This window comes from Myxine glutinosa, chromosome 4 (assembly GCF_964187855.1).
Source record: "Myxine glutinosa chromosome 4, kmMyxGlut1.1, whole genome shotgun sequence".
Classification (NCBI taxonomy): Eukaryota; Metazoa; Chordata; class Myxini; order Myxiniformes; family Myxinidae; genus Myxine; species Myxine glutinosa.
In genome coordinates this window covers 62116233-62135314 of record NC_136264.1, presented here as the reverse complement: position 1 = coordinate 62135314, position 19082 = coordinate 62116233, and the positions used below count along the sequence as shown (strand labels likewise).

Sequence of the window (19082 nt, the reverse complement as noted above, 5' to 3'; positions counted from 1 at the left end):
TTAAATTCTGACTTTAAAATAATGTATGTGTCCAAACATCGCTTGATTTATTTAATTACTTCCTTGCTCTTTGATAGCAACAGAATAGCTTTTGTTGGTTATGTGCTTGCCTCTTAATCGTCGCGTTCTGAGTTTGATTTCTGTGTTTATGTCAAGAAACAACTCTTGTCTCTTAAAAGAAGTTCCACCAACAGCCTGAGAATGACGCAGCTTTATTAATACCAACTTATACAGATCCGGAGGAAGCGAACATCTACAGCACGACTCGCCCTCATGCCACGTTCAGCCCTTCCTGAAAATGCATCGATTCACAGTTCACTTAAATAGGAACACGTTTATCAGAAAATCTCCGAGAGAACAAAGGAACTGGCGAGAGTTCCTCCCACCGTTATCCCTAGCCCCCACCGTCATCCGTTCTTCCAATGGGGGAGTGCAGCACGCACCTTTATCATTCGGACCAGATGTGGTTTCAAAGCTCCGAGGTGACAGAAAATGTAACTCACAGAAGGGAGAGTGCATGCTTGGCCCAGATAAGACCATTATTCAAAGGTTTATGTATACAATCCAAGCATTCTACATGAAGCTACACATTCCAAGCGCCTTCCATCCGCGGCTCGAGGCGCCGTCTGCGAATCAAAGAGGGTTTTTTACGACCGGACTTATCTAGGTGAAAGGGCACACGTATACAAAAAAACCATTTGTCCAGCACGACCGAAGCGAGCATTTTCTCATTTATACTAAAGCGGAGCGGAAAACCCTTTATTCACTTATGAAAATAGCATGATTTAAACAACATTTAAATCATAACATATTATTCGACCGACGTCTTATACAGAACTTTAAGCAATAACGAATCTACGACTTGACATTCCTTCCTCTTGTCTCGTCGAGACAAAGTATCTCAAGAGACAACGTGCCACATCGGGCTTTATTGAAAAATAATTGTGTAATGCGGGTATCTCCCAAGGGCATACCGTGCGCCCAAAGCGCCTCGCCCGTGCATTTGGCGAACGTGTCGTGCGGTGCGTGCTTGGAGCCTGAGGGCTCAGAACATGAAAGTCCATTAACGTTTCGGATCCACAACGAAGGCGTCTGGTCCAGATGAGGTTCTGCCCCGCCAGGGGGCCAGCCACCTCCCCTGCGGAACTTGCTCCCCCCACCCTTTGCAGACTCGGTCCTTGCAGATCTTCGAAGTTAATCAACGATCATGCCCATGAGGTCCCTCACGTGCTGCTGTTCTGGGGAATACATAATATTGTCAGTATCTTGTGTCTCAATTTCCTGGTCAGGGTACAGAGCGTAAAAATCCGATTCACTTGAAGCATTTGAACTTAATACATATGAAGCAAAGAGAGGAACTTCCTTTATGTCAAAGTCTCCCTTGGGCGCCTGGTCGGCTTGCGGGTCTAGGATATCCACGTCGGGTCCCTCGACCGCCAGGCCCAGCGTCGCAATCAGATCCATAGTTGGGTCGAAAGGGGGCGTGCAGCTGTCAGCTTGTAATACATAAGAGGCGTTAGCCAGTACACGCAAGGGGTTTATAGCACAAGTATCACAGTCATCACAGACACCGTTACAGGCAGCAGCCAGTTCCCACATGGGATCCACACAAGTATCACAGTCGTCACAAAATTCAATACAATTTTCTGGAGCGCTGGTCGCAACTGCCTTGTTGAAGGGCCCGTTCAGGTCGACGGCCTTTGTGGTCAGAGCCATAGTCGTTGTCGGCGGCTTCTTCACTTTCCATCCTGTAAAATACTTTCTCATACAGAGGAGGACTAGAGATTTCATTAGTGCCCCCCAAATTACTACCCCGATTATCACAGCCAGTGCGGTCAATAACCACTTCACTATGGTGCCCGTCCATCCCCGGAACCAGTCAGTGAGCCAGCTAAATTTATAAGAATTCTCGCGCGCGATCCGATCGATCGTCAGGGCGTGGCTAGCTTCCCTTAGTCTCACTATCGCGGCTGACACTCCTTCAGACGGATCAGGTATGTAAGTGCAACATTTTCCCTCTATTATTCCGCATACCCCTCCTTTCTCTGCCAGGAGCATGTCCAAAGCCACCCGATTCTGCATCACCATTGTACGCATGTGAATTACCGTGTCCAATAGTATATCATGAGCCGTAGCGGTGTCGTTTGCCACCTTTTCTAGGGCCAAAGCCAATTTATCTATCATGAAACTATCCATGACTGTGCCCGCTCCTGGGAAGAAGAAACCAAACACCTTTTCCCATAGGCTCCCGTGTAGTTTAGTGGTTCCATCTTCGTTCATGACTGACCTCTTATAACGCCTGTCCAAGGACTTTGGGTCTAGCTCATCCAGTATCTCAACGTCAGGAAGGACTGAACCCAGATAACATGTGCCCCCCCAATTATTTGGTAAATAGGGGTAAGCCTTGTCGCCGCATATAAACATTGTCCCATGGGGTGGGACCAGGTGGGTGGATAAGCACCGGAGTCCCTTTACCACCCCATTAATCCTACTAACCCCCCTAGAGAATGTTATAGCCGTTATGTTGTGGTTGTGTTTATCTTGCAGTACTATTCGTAATGTAATCCCTGAGCTCCCTTGTCCCAGCTTCCCGGGGAGAGTGTAGGCGCATTCTGATTCTCCCATACGCAAGTGGCCGGAACCCTGGAGGCAGACCCTCCCTTTCTGTGGTTTGACCCAGACGGGGGCAGGCCTCTCGGCCACATGGGCAATCATTGACGGGCGATAATTAAATTGTCGATTGCAACTCTTGCCGTTGTCAACCCCTTCTCTTTCCAGCGTGGTGACTAAACATGGGGAATCGATAGGTTGTGAGCAGAGGTCATTGAGGGACAGAGGTAGCACTATCATGTGTATTCCTGTGGTGCCTGCTTGGGGAAAGTGCATGCACGACCAGCAGTGTGTCCTATTTTGAATTGTTGCCACCTCCCTGGCCACTTTCCAATATGTGTTTTCCCCCCTCTTTGGGGCCTTATCCTGGGGGTGTGGCGTGAGTATGTATTCGATGCATGGTGTGTGTTTAGTTTCGCCACTGGCCGCTCCTGGGGTCCAGACGCTGCACCGGACCTGCATAGTCATGCCTTTCTCTAGGCGCGTGCGTGTTTGTAGCTTAAAATCAGGGGTTCCCCATTTGTATCCTGGTTGGGCCAAGGTCTCAATGCTAGCTTGCCCGTTTTCCCGGAACTCTCGTTGCTTTTGTAGTACAATGCCAGCGCGTCCAGGCCCTGCCGACAGTGCTAGCCATTTTACGCTTACCCAATTTGTGTGCAGGGCTTTCTGTTCGAAACATGGTAGTGATACTCTTTGTCCCCATGTTACGGTGAGGTGTCGGGTTTCGTTTTCGCATCTATTGGAATCGGAGCTTCCCCTAGCTGCTGTCGCTATCAATAGTATCGTACCTATGATTAGGCCCATCCTTACTGTGGTTGCTGTGGTGTAGTGTCTGGTGCTTGTATGGCCAACTTACAGTGCGTGGCGTGGATCCACGAGGTCTTGCCCTCGCAAAAGACTGCCGTTGGTGTAGTCAGCAACACCTGGACTGGTCCCTTCCACCTTGGTTCCAAGGCGTTCTTGCAGGTGAAGTGCTCCACGAACACCTGGTCTTTTTCCTCTGGTGGAACACCTGGTCCACAAGCGCCCTGGGAACACCTGGTCTCCAGGTCTCCAATTCATAGATTCAATTCATTCAATTCATAGTTTCATAGAACACCTTTTCTCCAATTTCCTAATCCACTTTTTCCAAGTGGATCCAATTTTATCCAATATTCAATTTTAAATTCAATCCATCTCTCAGCATCCCATTTGCCTGTTTCCTACATCAATAATAAATAAAAAATAAAAATTAAAGGAAAATTACTTCAGCTAGAGTTTCAACTAGAATTACCACAAACAAACCACCGTTAACCTCCATTAACACAAACAAACCACCATTAACCTCCATTAGCACAAACAAACCACCATTAACCTCCATGAACCTCCCCCTATTATTTATTTATTTTCACGAATAAACAAATAATAGAAACTAGAACGGGCACTCGGTAGAGCGCATACCTTCGCCGCAGCTACTTTTGTTGCCAAAATAAAAGACTACAAGATCTGTGTCATCCTTGACACACATTTTGCAAACATTTTGCAAACATTTTGCACACACAAAAAAACCGCACATTTTGCAAGGGCGTGACCCCCCTGACCTTTGGCCCCCAACCGCTAACAAGGGTTATGACGTCAGAGTGTCATGTCGCATATCACAAGATTGGGCATTGAATTCTGAACATTTTGGCATTAGTTTCATACAAATTGGACACAAATTGACCGCGCTATGGTAAAAAGACGATTTTGACCTTTTCATGACCTTGACCTTGACCTTTGACCCGATCGATTCCAAAATCTAATCAAATGGTTCCCGGATAATAACCTATCATCCCACCAAATTTCATGCGAATCGGTTGAATACTTTTTGAGTTATGCGAATAACATACACACACACACACACACACACACAGACATACAAATAAATACACAGCGATCAAAACATAACCTTCCGCTTTTGCGAAGGTAATAACCTGGTCTAATTCCAATTCCAATTATGGTCCGTTCTGGTGTCTGGTCACACACAATGTTTTTCTCACCCACTGTGATTCGCTCAAAATAGATTCTCACTGTTGTTATGTCTGAAATGCGTCTCATGAAAACCCATTCAAGAATCCGGTGTAACAGACAGACAAACACATAGACACGCCGAAGACCCCAGGGTACCCATCAAACTAGCTTGTCCCCAGATCCACAACACAGCGAAACATGTAACTTTACTAAAATAATCACTTACTCATAACTAATACTCATAATAACTCATAATTACTTATGTAATTACTCATGCCAATACTTACTCAAAATAATGTAATATCCCAATCTTCACCCCCTATGCAAATCGAAGCACCCCGGACAATCCACAACCAATATCAACCACTGTAGCCGCCTTCCCGACTCCAGGCAGCCACACGCAGCCACATACATCTCCACCCCCGTCACACAAGACAACAGCCAACGAGTGTGTCCACCACACAGAAACCTTTGGCAATGCAACAACCGAACTCCTAGACAACCAACAACCAAACCCAATCCATCTCCATGGCTCATCAAGCAGTTCCAACTTAATCCAGCTTCACATACCGATTTCCCCAAAAGACTCGTGAAACTTCACCCCCATTCTGGAAAAACCCTGGACTAAACCCTGACACCCTAAATAACTTCAGACCCATCTCCAACCTACCCTTTCTGTCAAAAGTTTTGGAACGTGCTGTGGCCACTCAACTCAAACATCACCACTCTGCCAAACAACATTCCAATCCGGATTCTGCTCCAGCCACAGTACTGAAACTGCTCTCCTCAAAATCACCAGCGACCTTCTCTCTCCTCTGACGCCGGCAACCTCAACATTCTCATCCTCCTCACCTCAACGCCGCCTTTGACATCATCAATCACACCATCCTCCTCACCCTGCTTAGACCAGCTTGTGCCTATTAAACCCAAATCAGTTCACTCCCAAGCCTACAAGGACCACCTACAGCACTTCAAAGATGCCCTCTACTCCGCCTACTACTCTCAAATTATCCACTCTGGCTCCGGAGTCCCAAAGGCACTCTTCTCTACAATAAACAAACTAAATAAACAAATAAATAAACAAACTTTACAACGTGAACAAACTCCTCAGCGCCCTGGATACCACCACCTGTCATTCAGAGTAGACAACAGCATCTCCTTCCTTTCATTCATCCAAAGCAAAATTGACAGCATCTACAACAGCTTAATCACCACAATTCGCTCTATCCTGACAAACTGCATCACTGAAATAAAATTCTGGCTTCAAATCAACTTCCTCGAACTTAACTATGATAAATCTAAATTAATCTTCGTTTGCCCAAAACCACTTACCAAATCCACCCATAACTTTGCCCCCAACATCGATGGTTTCCCAGTATCCACCTTCCCTCGCATCCGGAATCTTGGCATCCTCATTGACCAAACCCTCTCCTTTGACAACTACACTAAACAGATCATAAAGACAGCCTTCTTTCACCTTAAAAACATCGCCCGTCTCTGTCCATCCCTTTCCTCCATGGCTGCAGAAACCCTCATCCAAAACCCCTGAAACAAACCCCTGGATTCCTTGCAGGCTGGACCAAAACCCCTGGACGAGGTTGCATCCCAGTACTGACTCTGCTGCCTTCTTGCAAACCACTTCAACTCCATGAATTTTACATGTTTCGTGAACAGAACAAAGCACTCTGTAATCGTCAGATTGAAACTGCCCCAAACCCGTCCATATAAACTCCATTGTTGTCCTGTCCATCTCCCCATGTCCAAATTTTGTGACCATTTGAGAAGCCCAGGGTTCGATTCTCAGTTCTGGCAACCTCAGCGACTGAATTTCTCTCTGTGGGTTTGATCCATTCCCATGAGTACCTGGGCCCAGTACTTGCCTCCATGGAACAATGACGCCTGAGCACTCAATTAGCCCTCCCAGTACCAAAGACTTACAATCAGACCGACAGACAGACAAATAACAGAGGCATGTCGCCAGCCCAGCACAGGACATCACCTCTCCAGGCAGGCACAATATAATCCACAGTATCGAAATGCCAACTTCTATCCGGAGCCTCGCAAAGCCAAAAATCGGGCATGTTCACTGCATTTCACTGCATTTCAACCTCCAACCACACGGGGTGTTCCACCCTGCGCCATGCTCCATCATGCAACCCGATCTGTACTTGGTGCGCCCCCCATAATCAGCGAGTTATAATAACCACAATATACCTACTTGATGTACCAATGATGTACCAATATACCAATATACAGCACCCACCTCTTGATACCACAACTTAATCCATGTTACTTGCATCTCTTTGCATCTTCCCAATTGTCCTCCATTTAACATGACTATCCCCATTGCTCGATCATGCACGTCACTGTGCTCGGCCCGGTTAAATAAAATGCAAAGCATACTGTACCTGACGCTTCCGGTCGGCACCGGAAGTCTGTTTATTTATTGAGTCCCCTGAATCGGGACATTTGAGACGTCAATGACAACCACAACAACAAACAGAACTCGATATTCTCTGTTCACTAATTACGTACATGATTTCAGTTTTACCCACAATATAATGTCCCGATATTCTCTGTTCACTAATTACGTACATGATTTCAGTTTTAACCCACAATATAATGTCCCGATATTCTCCAGATTTAAGTCCTATATCCTGCCGTTAAAGCAACACCCAGTAGACTGACAGCCTGTCGTTCTTCCAAGGTTAGTGAATTACCTCTGACCTCTTTCCCTTACAAATCTCGAACAAAGGTCAAATGAACTTTAAAAGGTCAAACTTCAAACGGAGAAAGGTGGTACAAACGTCGAATTGGGGTAACCAGCGCTGTTATCCCACAACTAATGCAAGTCCGGCGACATTCCCGTCCTTGCAAGAACTCCACATCCGGACAGACAAATGACCATTATTGAAGCTCCGCATCGCCTAATGCCAACGCCCTACGAATCCAACAACCGTCACAATCCGCCCAGGAACTTCCGTGGGAGACGTGCTTTACAATCCAACACCCTTACCACCTGGACACAACTGCAGTCCCAGTGCGCACCCAGAGTGCCCAATCCGCGATCCACAATTTTCTCAGGGCACACACCTCCTCCTTAAAATCCATGCCTCATTCTGAAATATAATCCTGAAATATCCTGAATATCCTGGAAAAAAATATATCCTGAAATATAACTCCACAGACAGACAAACACAACCACATCCTCCTCGCGCCCACACCTTGGCACAAGCCACACCACATACCGACAGTTGAAACCTCGACCGTCCTCCTTCCTCGGATAAGCGTTCTGTTGAAAACGTGACATTTCTGCTCGAATTATTGAATTTCCAATACTCTCCCTGTAGCGCCCGTGAGGCAGCTTGTCCCACCATCTGCCCCCAGACCCATATGCATTTTAATAACAACCTTACCAGCATCGCTCGCCAGCCTGTTGGCACCGGAAATTAATTACTCTGTCTTGAAATCCTTCATTCGACTACGATAATCACCTCATTTATATACTTCGCGTACTATCACCGCTTGTTTAGTATTCCCCTTATATAAATCCATCTTGAATAACGTATTCCTCCTGTGACATTGCATGGCATGTATGTCGCAGGCGCCCACTATTCTGACATGGCTCATGACTCATGTCTGATTCTGACATGAACGTCTGACATGAACGTCCGACATCCAGCAAAGTCGAAATGACCCACAATGCATTTGGGCACACATCCTCCGAGCAACCTCATAGCAGTATTCTCCCCCTGTGCGGGACACATCCCCTCTGAGAGTGGGCGAGTTATCGCCGGCACTCTGAGCAAATCTCATGCTCCGACCCCAATTCAACAAACTCAACACCCCTGCTCTTATTTCCCATCCTGACAACAACAACTACAACGACAACTGCCCAAAACCGAGAGCCCCCCATACAGCGCCCACGTGACTCGCGGCTCGCTCGGCTCCTGCCCGAACGCACAATAACTCTACCCAAACTTCCACGGATTTCCACCCACGGATTTCACAACACACACGACAAAAATCCGATTTAAATTCAGAGATCGCCGATCGACCTGGCACAACCATCTCAACGCGGCGACGCCACGCCGCCCTCCGTCCTGGCGCGCACCCTCGTGCCTCCACACGAATCCCAACACTCCCGCCTCGCGGTTTCCTGCGAGGCCCGTAGCCGTGGCAACCAAACTGCGCGCCGCTCTACTCGCGTTTTACGGCGGGGTTTACCTTTCGAATGAGTTTGGCACCTGTCAGCCAGTCGGCCGTCAGAACATTGAGCTGTCAGAACTCATCCCTAGCTCGTAAACATCGCAAAAAAACAGGATCTCTGACGCATTACCTCTCTGACCCAAAATGCACTACATGACATCATCATCCTAAAGGTGAGCTGCCTCAGGGATATATCCCACACATACAATCCACAATATCTGCCATTGAATGAACTCTTCGATTCAAGTCAAACACACATTTCGATTCAAATTCTGAATTTTTAGTTCCACAAATTCCAAATTTCTGCCCGACTGCCGCTCGAAAGACAAAAGCAGCCCATCTTGTAACCATCTCCAAGAAACCGCTTCATATCAACAGTAGGTCGACAAGGGCACTCCGAGTGCTCTCCTGACCCGATTTATATCAATTCGCTCCCAAACAACTCCCAAACAGATGAAAATCCGGACTCAGTTCAGGACCTCACCTGTTCCCTCGGATAGACGCTAAAATTGACATTCCCGGCCTGAATTTCCCGCACGTCAAGCAGACCACTTACAATGCTTCACACCGAAACCCTCTGCTTTGCATATGTCATACAGACAAATACATTGGCCAGATACACACGTCAATTGATATCCCAATATACATTCATTCCTCATTCATATACCAGTGAGTCTCCCAGACTTCGCGCGAAAATCAGATCGACTCAAATCATGCCTTTCTCCAGCCACTCCCATGTACAATCTTTGCTCATTCATGTTACGTCTCTCATTCAAGGAAAAGGATTTTCTCTTGGGACGGGTTGGACGGGGTGGGTTGAGGTAAAAAAGGGAAGGCAGGGCGGGGGGTGTTGGGGTGTTGCCTAGAGCCCCGGGACTGAGCTCAGGTCTTGGGGGGGTGGGGGGTGTTGGGGTGTTGCCTAGAGCCCCGGGACTGAGCTCAGGTCTTGGGGGGGTGGGGGGTCTTGGTCTGGCATCTGGTCCAGCGGCATCAACCGCTGATTTACTTGCTTAACTGCTTACTTAATTGTCCTCTGTCCTTGTAGCTTCAATAACCATAGCTGCAATGCTTAAAATTTCAATATTTCAAAAACCACTCCTGTCCTTCTTACCTGTGGTTACCTGGCCCCTTCTCTTTTTCACCTGGTCCTGGCCTGTTTCTATCTGGACCTCTGTTGCTTGCTTCCTTCTTGTCAAGCCTACCTACTGCGCGTTTTCCTTTTCTTGGCCATGTTCCTATGGCCCTCTAAGTTAGCCACAGCCCTTCGTTCCCTGGCATGCAATGGCATACCCCATCTTGTCTCTGGGCTGTTCCTTCCTGAAAAGATCTTGGCCACCTGGCTTCAACCTATATGGCTGTCCGACCTCACTTTTCCCCTCCTGGTGCTAACTGTAACGTTAAGCTTACTGTTAAATCCTTACTGATATCCTGCGCAAAATCTATCCTTAGCTTTACTCTTAATGTTTATCCTGGTGATTTAACAAAGACACGTCATTCTGTTTACATTTTCTGTCCGGAGTGCAGGCAATACAGGTGACAGGGGAGACGAACTGTGCCTGTTCGAGGAGGGGGGTACGAATTTGGATTGCCCTCTGATAAAAAAAAAAAAATTCTCACCTTAAACAAATCAGCGTACCGGCGTCCCGGCCTCAGGCAGCCCCCCTTGGGTCGTTCAGGATTCGCCTCGACTGTCACTGTCTTGCTGCACCCCACTCCTGGTACCAAAATGTCAAGAAACAACTCTTGGCTCTTAAAAGAAGTTCCACCAACAGCCTGAGAATGATGCAGCTTTATTAATACCAACTTATACAGATCCGGAGGAAGCGAACATCTACAGCACGACTCGCCCTCATGCCACGTTCAGCCCTTCCTGAAAATGCATCGATTCACAGTTCACTTAAATAGGAACACGTTTATCAGAAAATCTCCGAGAGAACAAAGGAACTGGCGAGAGTTCCTCCCACAGTTATCCCTAGCCCCCACCGTCATCCGTTCTTCCAATGGGGGAGTGCAGCACGCACCTTTATCATTCGGACCAGATGTGGTTTCAAAGCTCCGAGGTGACAGAAAATGTAACTCACAGAAGGGAGAGTGCATGCTTGGCCCAGATAAGACCATTATTCAAAGGTTTATGTATACAATCCAAGCATTCTACATGAAGCTACACATTCCAAGCGCCTTCCATCCGCGGCTTGAGGCGCCGTCTGCGAATCAAAGAGGGTTTTTTACGACCGGACTTATCTAGGTGAAAGGGCACACGTATACAAAAAAACCATTTGTCCAGCACGACCGAAGCGAGCATTTTCTCATTTATACTAAAGCGGAGCGGAAAACCCTTTATTCACTTATGAAAATAGCATGATTTAAACAACATTTAAATCATAACATATTATTCGACCGACGTCTTATACAGAACTTTAAGCAATAACGAATCTACGACTTGACATTTATGTATTCACCCCTGTTTGTTATTTGTGAAAATCGAAGATTTTTCCAGAACATTGGTTGGTCTTGTGCGTTATTCTGTCTGTTTGTTTGTCGATCACCTACAGATCACAGTTTTAAACCGATCTTTATGAAGTTTCACCAAAGCGTAGAATTGGTCATGAGGAAGAAGCCTATTGATTTCGAGGTCAAAAGGTCAACATAGGCCAAAGTCAACAACTTTGTCAGATTTCTAAAATCCTCAATTTTCATCCGATTGAATTGAAATTTGAAGAGGATTTACATATCAGGTCACTGAATTCAGCATCCAATTATTTTTGAGGTGAACTGTGGCCAAAAGGTCAACGTCGACCAAAGGACAACACCTTAAAGTGGAATTTCTAAAATCCTCAATTTCCATCCGATTGATTTGAAATTTGAAGAGGATTTGAACATTAAGTCATTGAGAGGGCCAAAAACATATCGCACGATATCTCAAACTCCAAGACATCTGTTCACTGCAATTTCAGCTTATCCCCTATCCAAAACAATGATCTTTTCTACCCTCTTTAACCCCACCCAAATCCCTCATAATTTTCCAGCTTTTCCTCCTTGGAGTTTCCTTCTCCATGCATGTGTGTTTTGCATCCTGTTTTTGTCTGTTACGTCCTGATCTGTTCAGTGTGCTATCTCTTCCACGAACCTCGACTATGTATACAAAGAAGTAGAGGATGGATTGTTACAAAACTTGCTGGATGAGTTGGGTAGGTCACAAGAGCAAGCTGATTCGATTTTGGTTAAGGTCTGGATGCAGATCCAGCCTATCAATGGGATACAAAACGCAAAATGTTCAGCCTAGCGGAGGCGTGCGCTCTTCTGAGTGCTGAAACAGTTTTTTCCTACAATCATGTAGGAGTAGAATATGACACGGTGTCTTAAAATTTTCTTTGGTCGATTAGCATGTCCAGGAAAGGTTTGTTATCATGAAGATATGTTTCCGAAATTATACATTTGCAAAATATTGTTATGTTTGTGGGGATAGGAGTGGAGGTTACCTTAGTGCAGTTAGTATGTATAGACAGGTATGGTCCAATGGTCCATGGTCAGGTAGTTAGCCAATCTCGATGTGTTAAGCAGGGAAATGTAGCTTAAGAGGCGTCTGCTTAAATGAGGAACATACACAGGGGGGGGGGGGGGGCCTGGGGGGAGGGTGTGGGGCGGGACTGGGGGGAGGGTGTGGGGCGGGAGCAGGGGTAGGGGAATTGCAGGGAGGTGAGGGGTTGGTGCGTTATTATAAATAGTTAAGATTTGAAGTTAAGGAAATTGTACATAAAGGCTCCTGTCATGTCCCAGGTGAGGACCTGGTGGTTTTAGAAACAAAAGGGAGAACTTTTGTTGCCCCGTAGGGTCATAGGGTAGGGGTGTGGATTGCTTCACCAGGGGCTGTGTTATCTGGAGAGCGAGGGGAGTAGCTTGGGTCTCTCGGGTTCTGTGAGCTCCTGTGAGAGGAGTGTTAGGGGGAAGAGAGGGATTAGAAAGGAGAGAAGGAGAGCGGAAAAGTGTTTTCCTCACCTGAGGAGAGGTTCTCTCAGTTAATTGCCTGCTTGTCGTCCTACTCGTATTCCTGCTCCATCCTCTGCTCTCTGTTTCATCTGCCTGCTGCCTGTTCTTTGTCCTGCCTCACCTACCTCTTCGCCTGTTTTGTCGTCTCCCCGCTTTGTGGCTACTTCAGCGCCAGCTCCTTTGACATATCATAGCACAGCTAAGGCCCACCCAGTTTTTGTTCCCTTTTCCCATTTGTGCTTAAGTCCGGTGTGCGGTGCCTTTAGAATTATTTTTTATTCTGTTGTAAATAATTATTTATCAATTTATTCTTTACAATCTCCATTTTTTTCCCCTTCCTTAAACCCACCGTCATACCCCCATCGGGTCAATCTGCCCCTCGTTTTATTGTTGGGAAATAAACCCCATTTTAGAGGAGCCAAGGTTCTCATGTGCTTCCTGTGATTCCCACATGCACAAAGCCACCATTATCTGATGCAGTCCAAGAGAGTAACAGCCATTTCGTTCCATCCGTTCAGTGACCGATGTTAATCAGCCCTGAACACGGTAATATTATTCATGATCAGAAGTATGTTCATCCCATCACTTCACCCCAATTTTATCATTCTATTTTGCTGTTTTCATTTCCACCTTAATCGCCACCTCAACTTTTCATTCTCCCTTTCTTCTCATGAAGTTACATCAAAACATATAAAACATTGCATTTCATTTGTTACATTAAACATTAAGTTTTCATCTGCTTTCACCCTGAACAGAAAGAGCTTACCTAACAGAAACTTTTGATCACCCTTTCTTTCCACTTTCCCCCCTCCATTCCAGCTGTGCTATGAGCAGTGGCATCCACCAGTCCACAGGGGATCGTTGCCAAAATTCAACTATTCTCACCAACACCTTCTACAAAATCCTTTTCGGCACACTGGCAGGCATTTTGGGACTGGCCTTGTTGATAGGCCTGATTGCCTTTTGCATCAGGCGCCGATCTCACTCAGACTCCGCTAACCTTCTCAATGACAACAACAGGTACCTCCTTGCTATTTTGTTATTTATACATTGGTTGGTAATTGCTGGTTGTGACTCCACATTGTGGTAAATGCATGAAGAGTAGAACTTCCATCCTTTGGTAAAGAATAGATTCTTTGTTTTTATTGTTTATTTCTAAGCTATTTGGATGTTATTTTCTTCTGATTACTCATGGACACAACTATGTAGGGATGTAAACTAGTAATGGGCATCCACAACCATCCCTGACCATGTTGGGGAATGTTGGCTAAAGCCCTCAACTTTTTCCCTTTCCATCCTCACTTTTTCACCTTTATTTGTTTTCTCCATCCTACATCCTGCAAAATGCTTCCTGTTTCCATCTTGCAAAATCACATGGTGAATGGATGGAAAATTGGGGCCAGCGTTCAAAGTCTTTTTTTTTTTTGTATGCAAGATCGAGGCTCGTGTCGGAGCTAACATCAATCACAAAAAAACAAACGGACACACAAAACATACAATAAAGGGAGTGGGAGACAACACGGGGAGAGAGGGAGGCACACAAGTACAACAGCAGAGAACAGGGACATCGGAAGATCTGTGGGAGGGAGAGGGCCTGGGGGAGGAAGTGGGAGGGGGGTGGGGGGGGGGGGGGAGAGGTATAAAACACTGCTAGAACTTCCAGGAAAAAAGTCGGTATTTCAAAGAAAGTGGATCTGGGGTGAATTAAGTGATCTGGTGGGTAGAAGAGATCAAGGTTTTGGATGGGGGAAGATAAGAGATGGTGGTAAACAGCTGTTTTAAAGACCTGGAGGGAGGAGTGGGATTGAAGAGAGTGAGGGAGTTTGTTTCAGAGGCAGGAGAAAAGAGAAATGAAAGAGTGAAGGTGAGCAGAGAGTCTTGATTTTGGCAATTTCACCAGAAGATGGTTGCTGACAGATCTTGTGCGACATGTAAGATTATTTGGGGGACAGCACAGACAGACTTGGGGGAACTAGGCCGGAGAGGAGTCGGTAGAAGACAGAAAGACCACCAAGCTGCCTCCGGGTGAGTGAGTGAAAGGCCCTCGGAGTTAGCTTCATTGCGGGAGATTCCAATGATTCTGAAAGCTTTGGATTCAACAGCGTGAAGCCGAGCTAGGTGTGAGGCAGGAGCACCAGCCCAGAGGGGAGAGCAGTATTTCATTGAGCTGAGGATGAAAGCCTTGTATGTGGTGAGGAGCTCAGGTGTGCCAAGGAAGGACCTCGCATGACGGAGGATGTCCAGTCGGCGACTGGCTTTGGTGGCCAGCTTGGAAAGGTGGTTTTCCGAGGAAAGATCATGGCAGATCGTGAGACCCAAAAGCTTGAGTGACAGAACTTCTTGGAGAGGATTGTTGAGAAAGTAGATGGGAGGGTTGTCCAGTCAGTCTTTTCGAGAGACATAGTGAGCGTGTGAGATTTGTCAGATTGAAAGACATGTTCCACTTGTTTGACCAGGTTGTGATTTTGTCCAGGTCTGCAGAGTGAGGAGGCTGCAGACTGCCGATCTGAGGGATGAGGAATGGAGCGGCAGAGAGTGGAGTCATCAGCAAAGAGATAGAGAGGATCATTTTCAAGAGAGTCAGAGAGATCATTGTTGAAGACGAGAAAAAGCAAAGGGCCCAGAACACTGCCTTGGGGACCTCCAGCCTGAACAGGAAGGGAGATGAGAGAAACCCATTCATGGCCCCACGTTGACTCTGCTTTCTGTAGTAGGAATGTGTTGCAAGGTGTTTCAGATATCAAGTGAAAACGGTAACAGAAATATTTTTAATCGTTTTCTAAGTTAAATTATGAGCTCAGGAGCATTTCCTTTTGTTCCTCATCTTTTTTTTTGGAAATGATAGATTCTCACACATTTTAGATATGAAAATGCCGGCTTTTGTTCCCAACATTTCCACTGCACCTGTTGTGACCGACACCATCTGTAACTGCCTACAGTGAATTTAATTACATCCAACTCCATTTCTGCAAATTGAACTCCATCCAACTATGCCATTTTCACTTTATTTTTACTTCTGTCTGTTTGACTGTCTGTGTCTGTTTAGCTGTCTGTTTATCTGTCTGTGTCTGTTTATCTGTCTGTGAACGGAATATCTGTCTGTGAACAAAACGTTGTGGACTGATTCGGACAAAATTTGGTGGACTGACTGGATGTGTGACAAGGGTGAAATGATTACATTTTGGTGAAGATCCGGATCGAGCTACGAGAATTTTTAAGTGATTCTTCACCATTGAGAGATCCGACCAACAACGATATTTAGGACATATCTCAAAAAGTTGTGGATGGATTTGGATGAAACTTGGTGGATGAAGTGTTAGGTGACGAGAACAAGCGATTCCATTTTTGGTTCAGGTCTGGATTCAGATCTGGCCTATCGATGGGATAGAAAACAAACTGTTCAGCCTGGTGAAGGTATGCTCTCCACTGAGTGCCGTTATCGTCTTCTTCTTCACTCTACACAACCTGTTTTTATTTCTTCTCTATTTCACTTTTCCATTTTAAATCGTATCATGTGTTTCTTTTTTATCATTTAATACTGAGTACAAATAACCATCTTATCAATGGATTTTAAACCTCTATCTCTTATATAATTAATCTTTGCTCTTGTAAAAAGAATTTTTTTTATTTTTTATTTTTAATTTCACGAAATAACTATTTATAAACAGATGTGTTGTTATTTATATATTCTTTATTTACATTAATGTAGTTTGAATATTATGCACTGCTCAGTGATTTCATTTGGAAATACTTAGGATGTTCCTCAATGGTATAATATATGTCACCAAGATATATAAATTAAAAGCAAGTAATACATTTATCTGCTCACTCTGTTTTCCTGTGTTTCTATTTCTTCCCAACAGTATTGCTTCTGATACATTTAACAAGCAGGGAAAATTCTCCAAGAGTGTTGGCTTCCCCTGTGAGTCATATTTCAAACTATGCCAAGTGATTAACACTTGATAAAATGTTTTCTTCAAATGTGTTACTGTTGGCAAATCTGGCAAAATATGAGGATTTTTATTTTTAATTTGCCATTTTAAACAAGATAACAAACATTTCTTATTCCAAATGCAGTTCTTGATTATGCTTCATACAAAAATACTTTGCCTTCAGAAAGTATTCACGCGCCTTGACTTTTTCACATTTTGTTGTGTTTCAGCCTGAATTTAAAATGGATTAAATTAAGATTTTTTTTATCACTCACCGACACATAATGTGTACACAATAATGTCAGTGGAATCTGTACCCTGCGTTCGCGAAGAGAAAGGTGGAGTTAAGCGATCTGTACGTACGTATGTCGTACATGCATGTCTGCATTTTTAAAATTAATTTTCTTGACAACCGTTGGTCTGATTGACAAGAAATTTTCACCAGAAGAGTGTCTCCTCTGGACCTTTATTGATACTTATGAGGTCATTGGTCACGTGGTATGGCGCCAACTCGGAAAAACTTTGCACCTCTATCTCTGAAACCGCTCAGTGGAAAAAAAAAGAAACATGGCTCATTGTCAAGTATGCCCCATGGGGAATAATACCATGTTAATGAAGATGTCATCAGTGCCTTCATTATGGCGTTATAATTCTACCAGTACAATGCTTGAGCCGATCAGTATGAAAAAAAAATTTCTCTGCAACTGTTGGTCCGATGGACACAAAATTTTCACCATGGAAGTGCCTCCTGTAGAATTTTTTATGATAATTATGACGTCATAGGTCATGTGGTACAACTTGGAAAAATAGAAAAACGTGCACCTCTATATCTCCGAAACCACTCCATGAAATAAATTGTAACGTGGCTCATTGTAAAGAACTCTGCATGGGGAATAAGTGTTGTTAACATTGACGTCATTGGTGTCTTAATTATGTCGTCATAATTCGACAAGTACAACACATCGTCCGATCAGTTTGGAATTTCTTGAGCGTGATCTCCGCAACAATTATATCAGATAATGTAAATATATGATGCCATTGGTGACGTGGTCAGACGGCCATATTGGATCAAAGAAACAGAAGAGTTGGCTCACACCAAGTTGACTGTGCGGGTTAAGTATTCCATGGATACCATATAGTTTTTAAAGAAATTTTCACAAATCAATTAAAAATGAAAAGCTGGAATGTCATGATACAATACGTTTTCAACCCCTTTGCTATGACACTCTAAAATGAGCTCAGGTGCATTCGATTTCCTTTGATCATCCTTGAGATGTCTCTACAACTTGATTGGAGTCCACCTGCGGCCAATTCAATTGATTGGAGATGTTTTTGAAAGAAACACACCTTTCTATATAAGGTCCCACAGTTGACAGTGTATGTCAGAGCAGAAACTCTACCATGAAGTCCAAGGAACTGTCCATATAACTCCAAGATAGAATTGTGAGGAGGCATAGATCTGGGGAAGGTATAAAACAAATTCTAGAGTGTTGGAATGTTCCTAAGAGCATGGTGAGCTCCATCATTAGGCAATGGAAAGAGTGTAGAACTACCCAGACTCTTCCTCGAGCTGACCGTCTGACCAAACTGAGCAACCGAGCTAGAAGGACCCTGGTCAGAGAGATTACCAAGAACCCAGTGACCACACTGACAGAACTACAGAGTTCCTTCGCTGAGATGAGAGAACCTGCCTAAAGGACAACAGTCTCGACAGCACTTCACAAATCTCGGCTTCTGGGAAAGTGGGCAGACTGTAGCCACTCCTGAGAAAAAGGCACATGACACTACGCCTGGAGTTTGCAAAGAGGCACGTGAAAGGCTCTGAGTGCATGAGGTAAAATATTCTGTGGTCTGATTATATGAAAATTTAACTCTTTGGCCTGAATGCAAAGCGCTACATTGGCAGAAACCTTGCACAGCCAATCACCTATACCTATCTAACACCATCCCTACAGTGAAGCATGGTGGTGGCAGCATCATGCTTTGGGGATGCTTTTCATTGACAGGGATTAGGAGACTGGTAAGGATAGAGGGAACAATGAATGGAGCCAAATACAGGCAAATCCTCGAGGAGAACCTGCTTCAGAGTGCAAAACACCATCGACTGCAGCGAACATTTACGTTCCAACAGGCCAACCCAAGCATTCAGCCAAAGCAATACTGGAATGGCTTCAGAACAAGAACATGAAAGTCCTTGAGTCACCCAGCCAAAGCCCAGACTTGAATCCCTTTGAGAATCTGTGGAAAGACTTAAAGATTGCTGTTCACTGACGCTCCCAATCCAACTTGACAGAGTTTGAGCAAATGTGCAAGGAAGAATGGGAGAAACTTCCCAAATCAAGATGTGCAAAGCTT

General features: G+C 45.0%; 1 protein-coding gene across 1 annotated transcript in view; it reads left to right on the top strand.

Moving 5' to 3' along the window:
* Window positions 1-19082, top strand: part of LOC137425859 (uncharacterized) — a 245516-nt gene that overhangs the window by 222541 nt on the left and 3893 nt on the right. The window contains exons 59-60 of the mRNA XM_078775229.1: window positions 13615-13815; window positions 16659-16717. Of these exons, the coding sequence (XP_078631355.1) occupies window positions 13615-13815; window positions 16659-16717 (260 nt within the window). The remainder of the gene's footprint in view (window positions 1-13614; window positions 13816-16658; window positions 16718-19082) is intronic.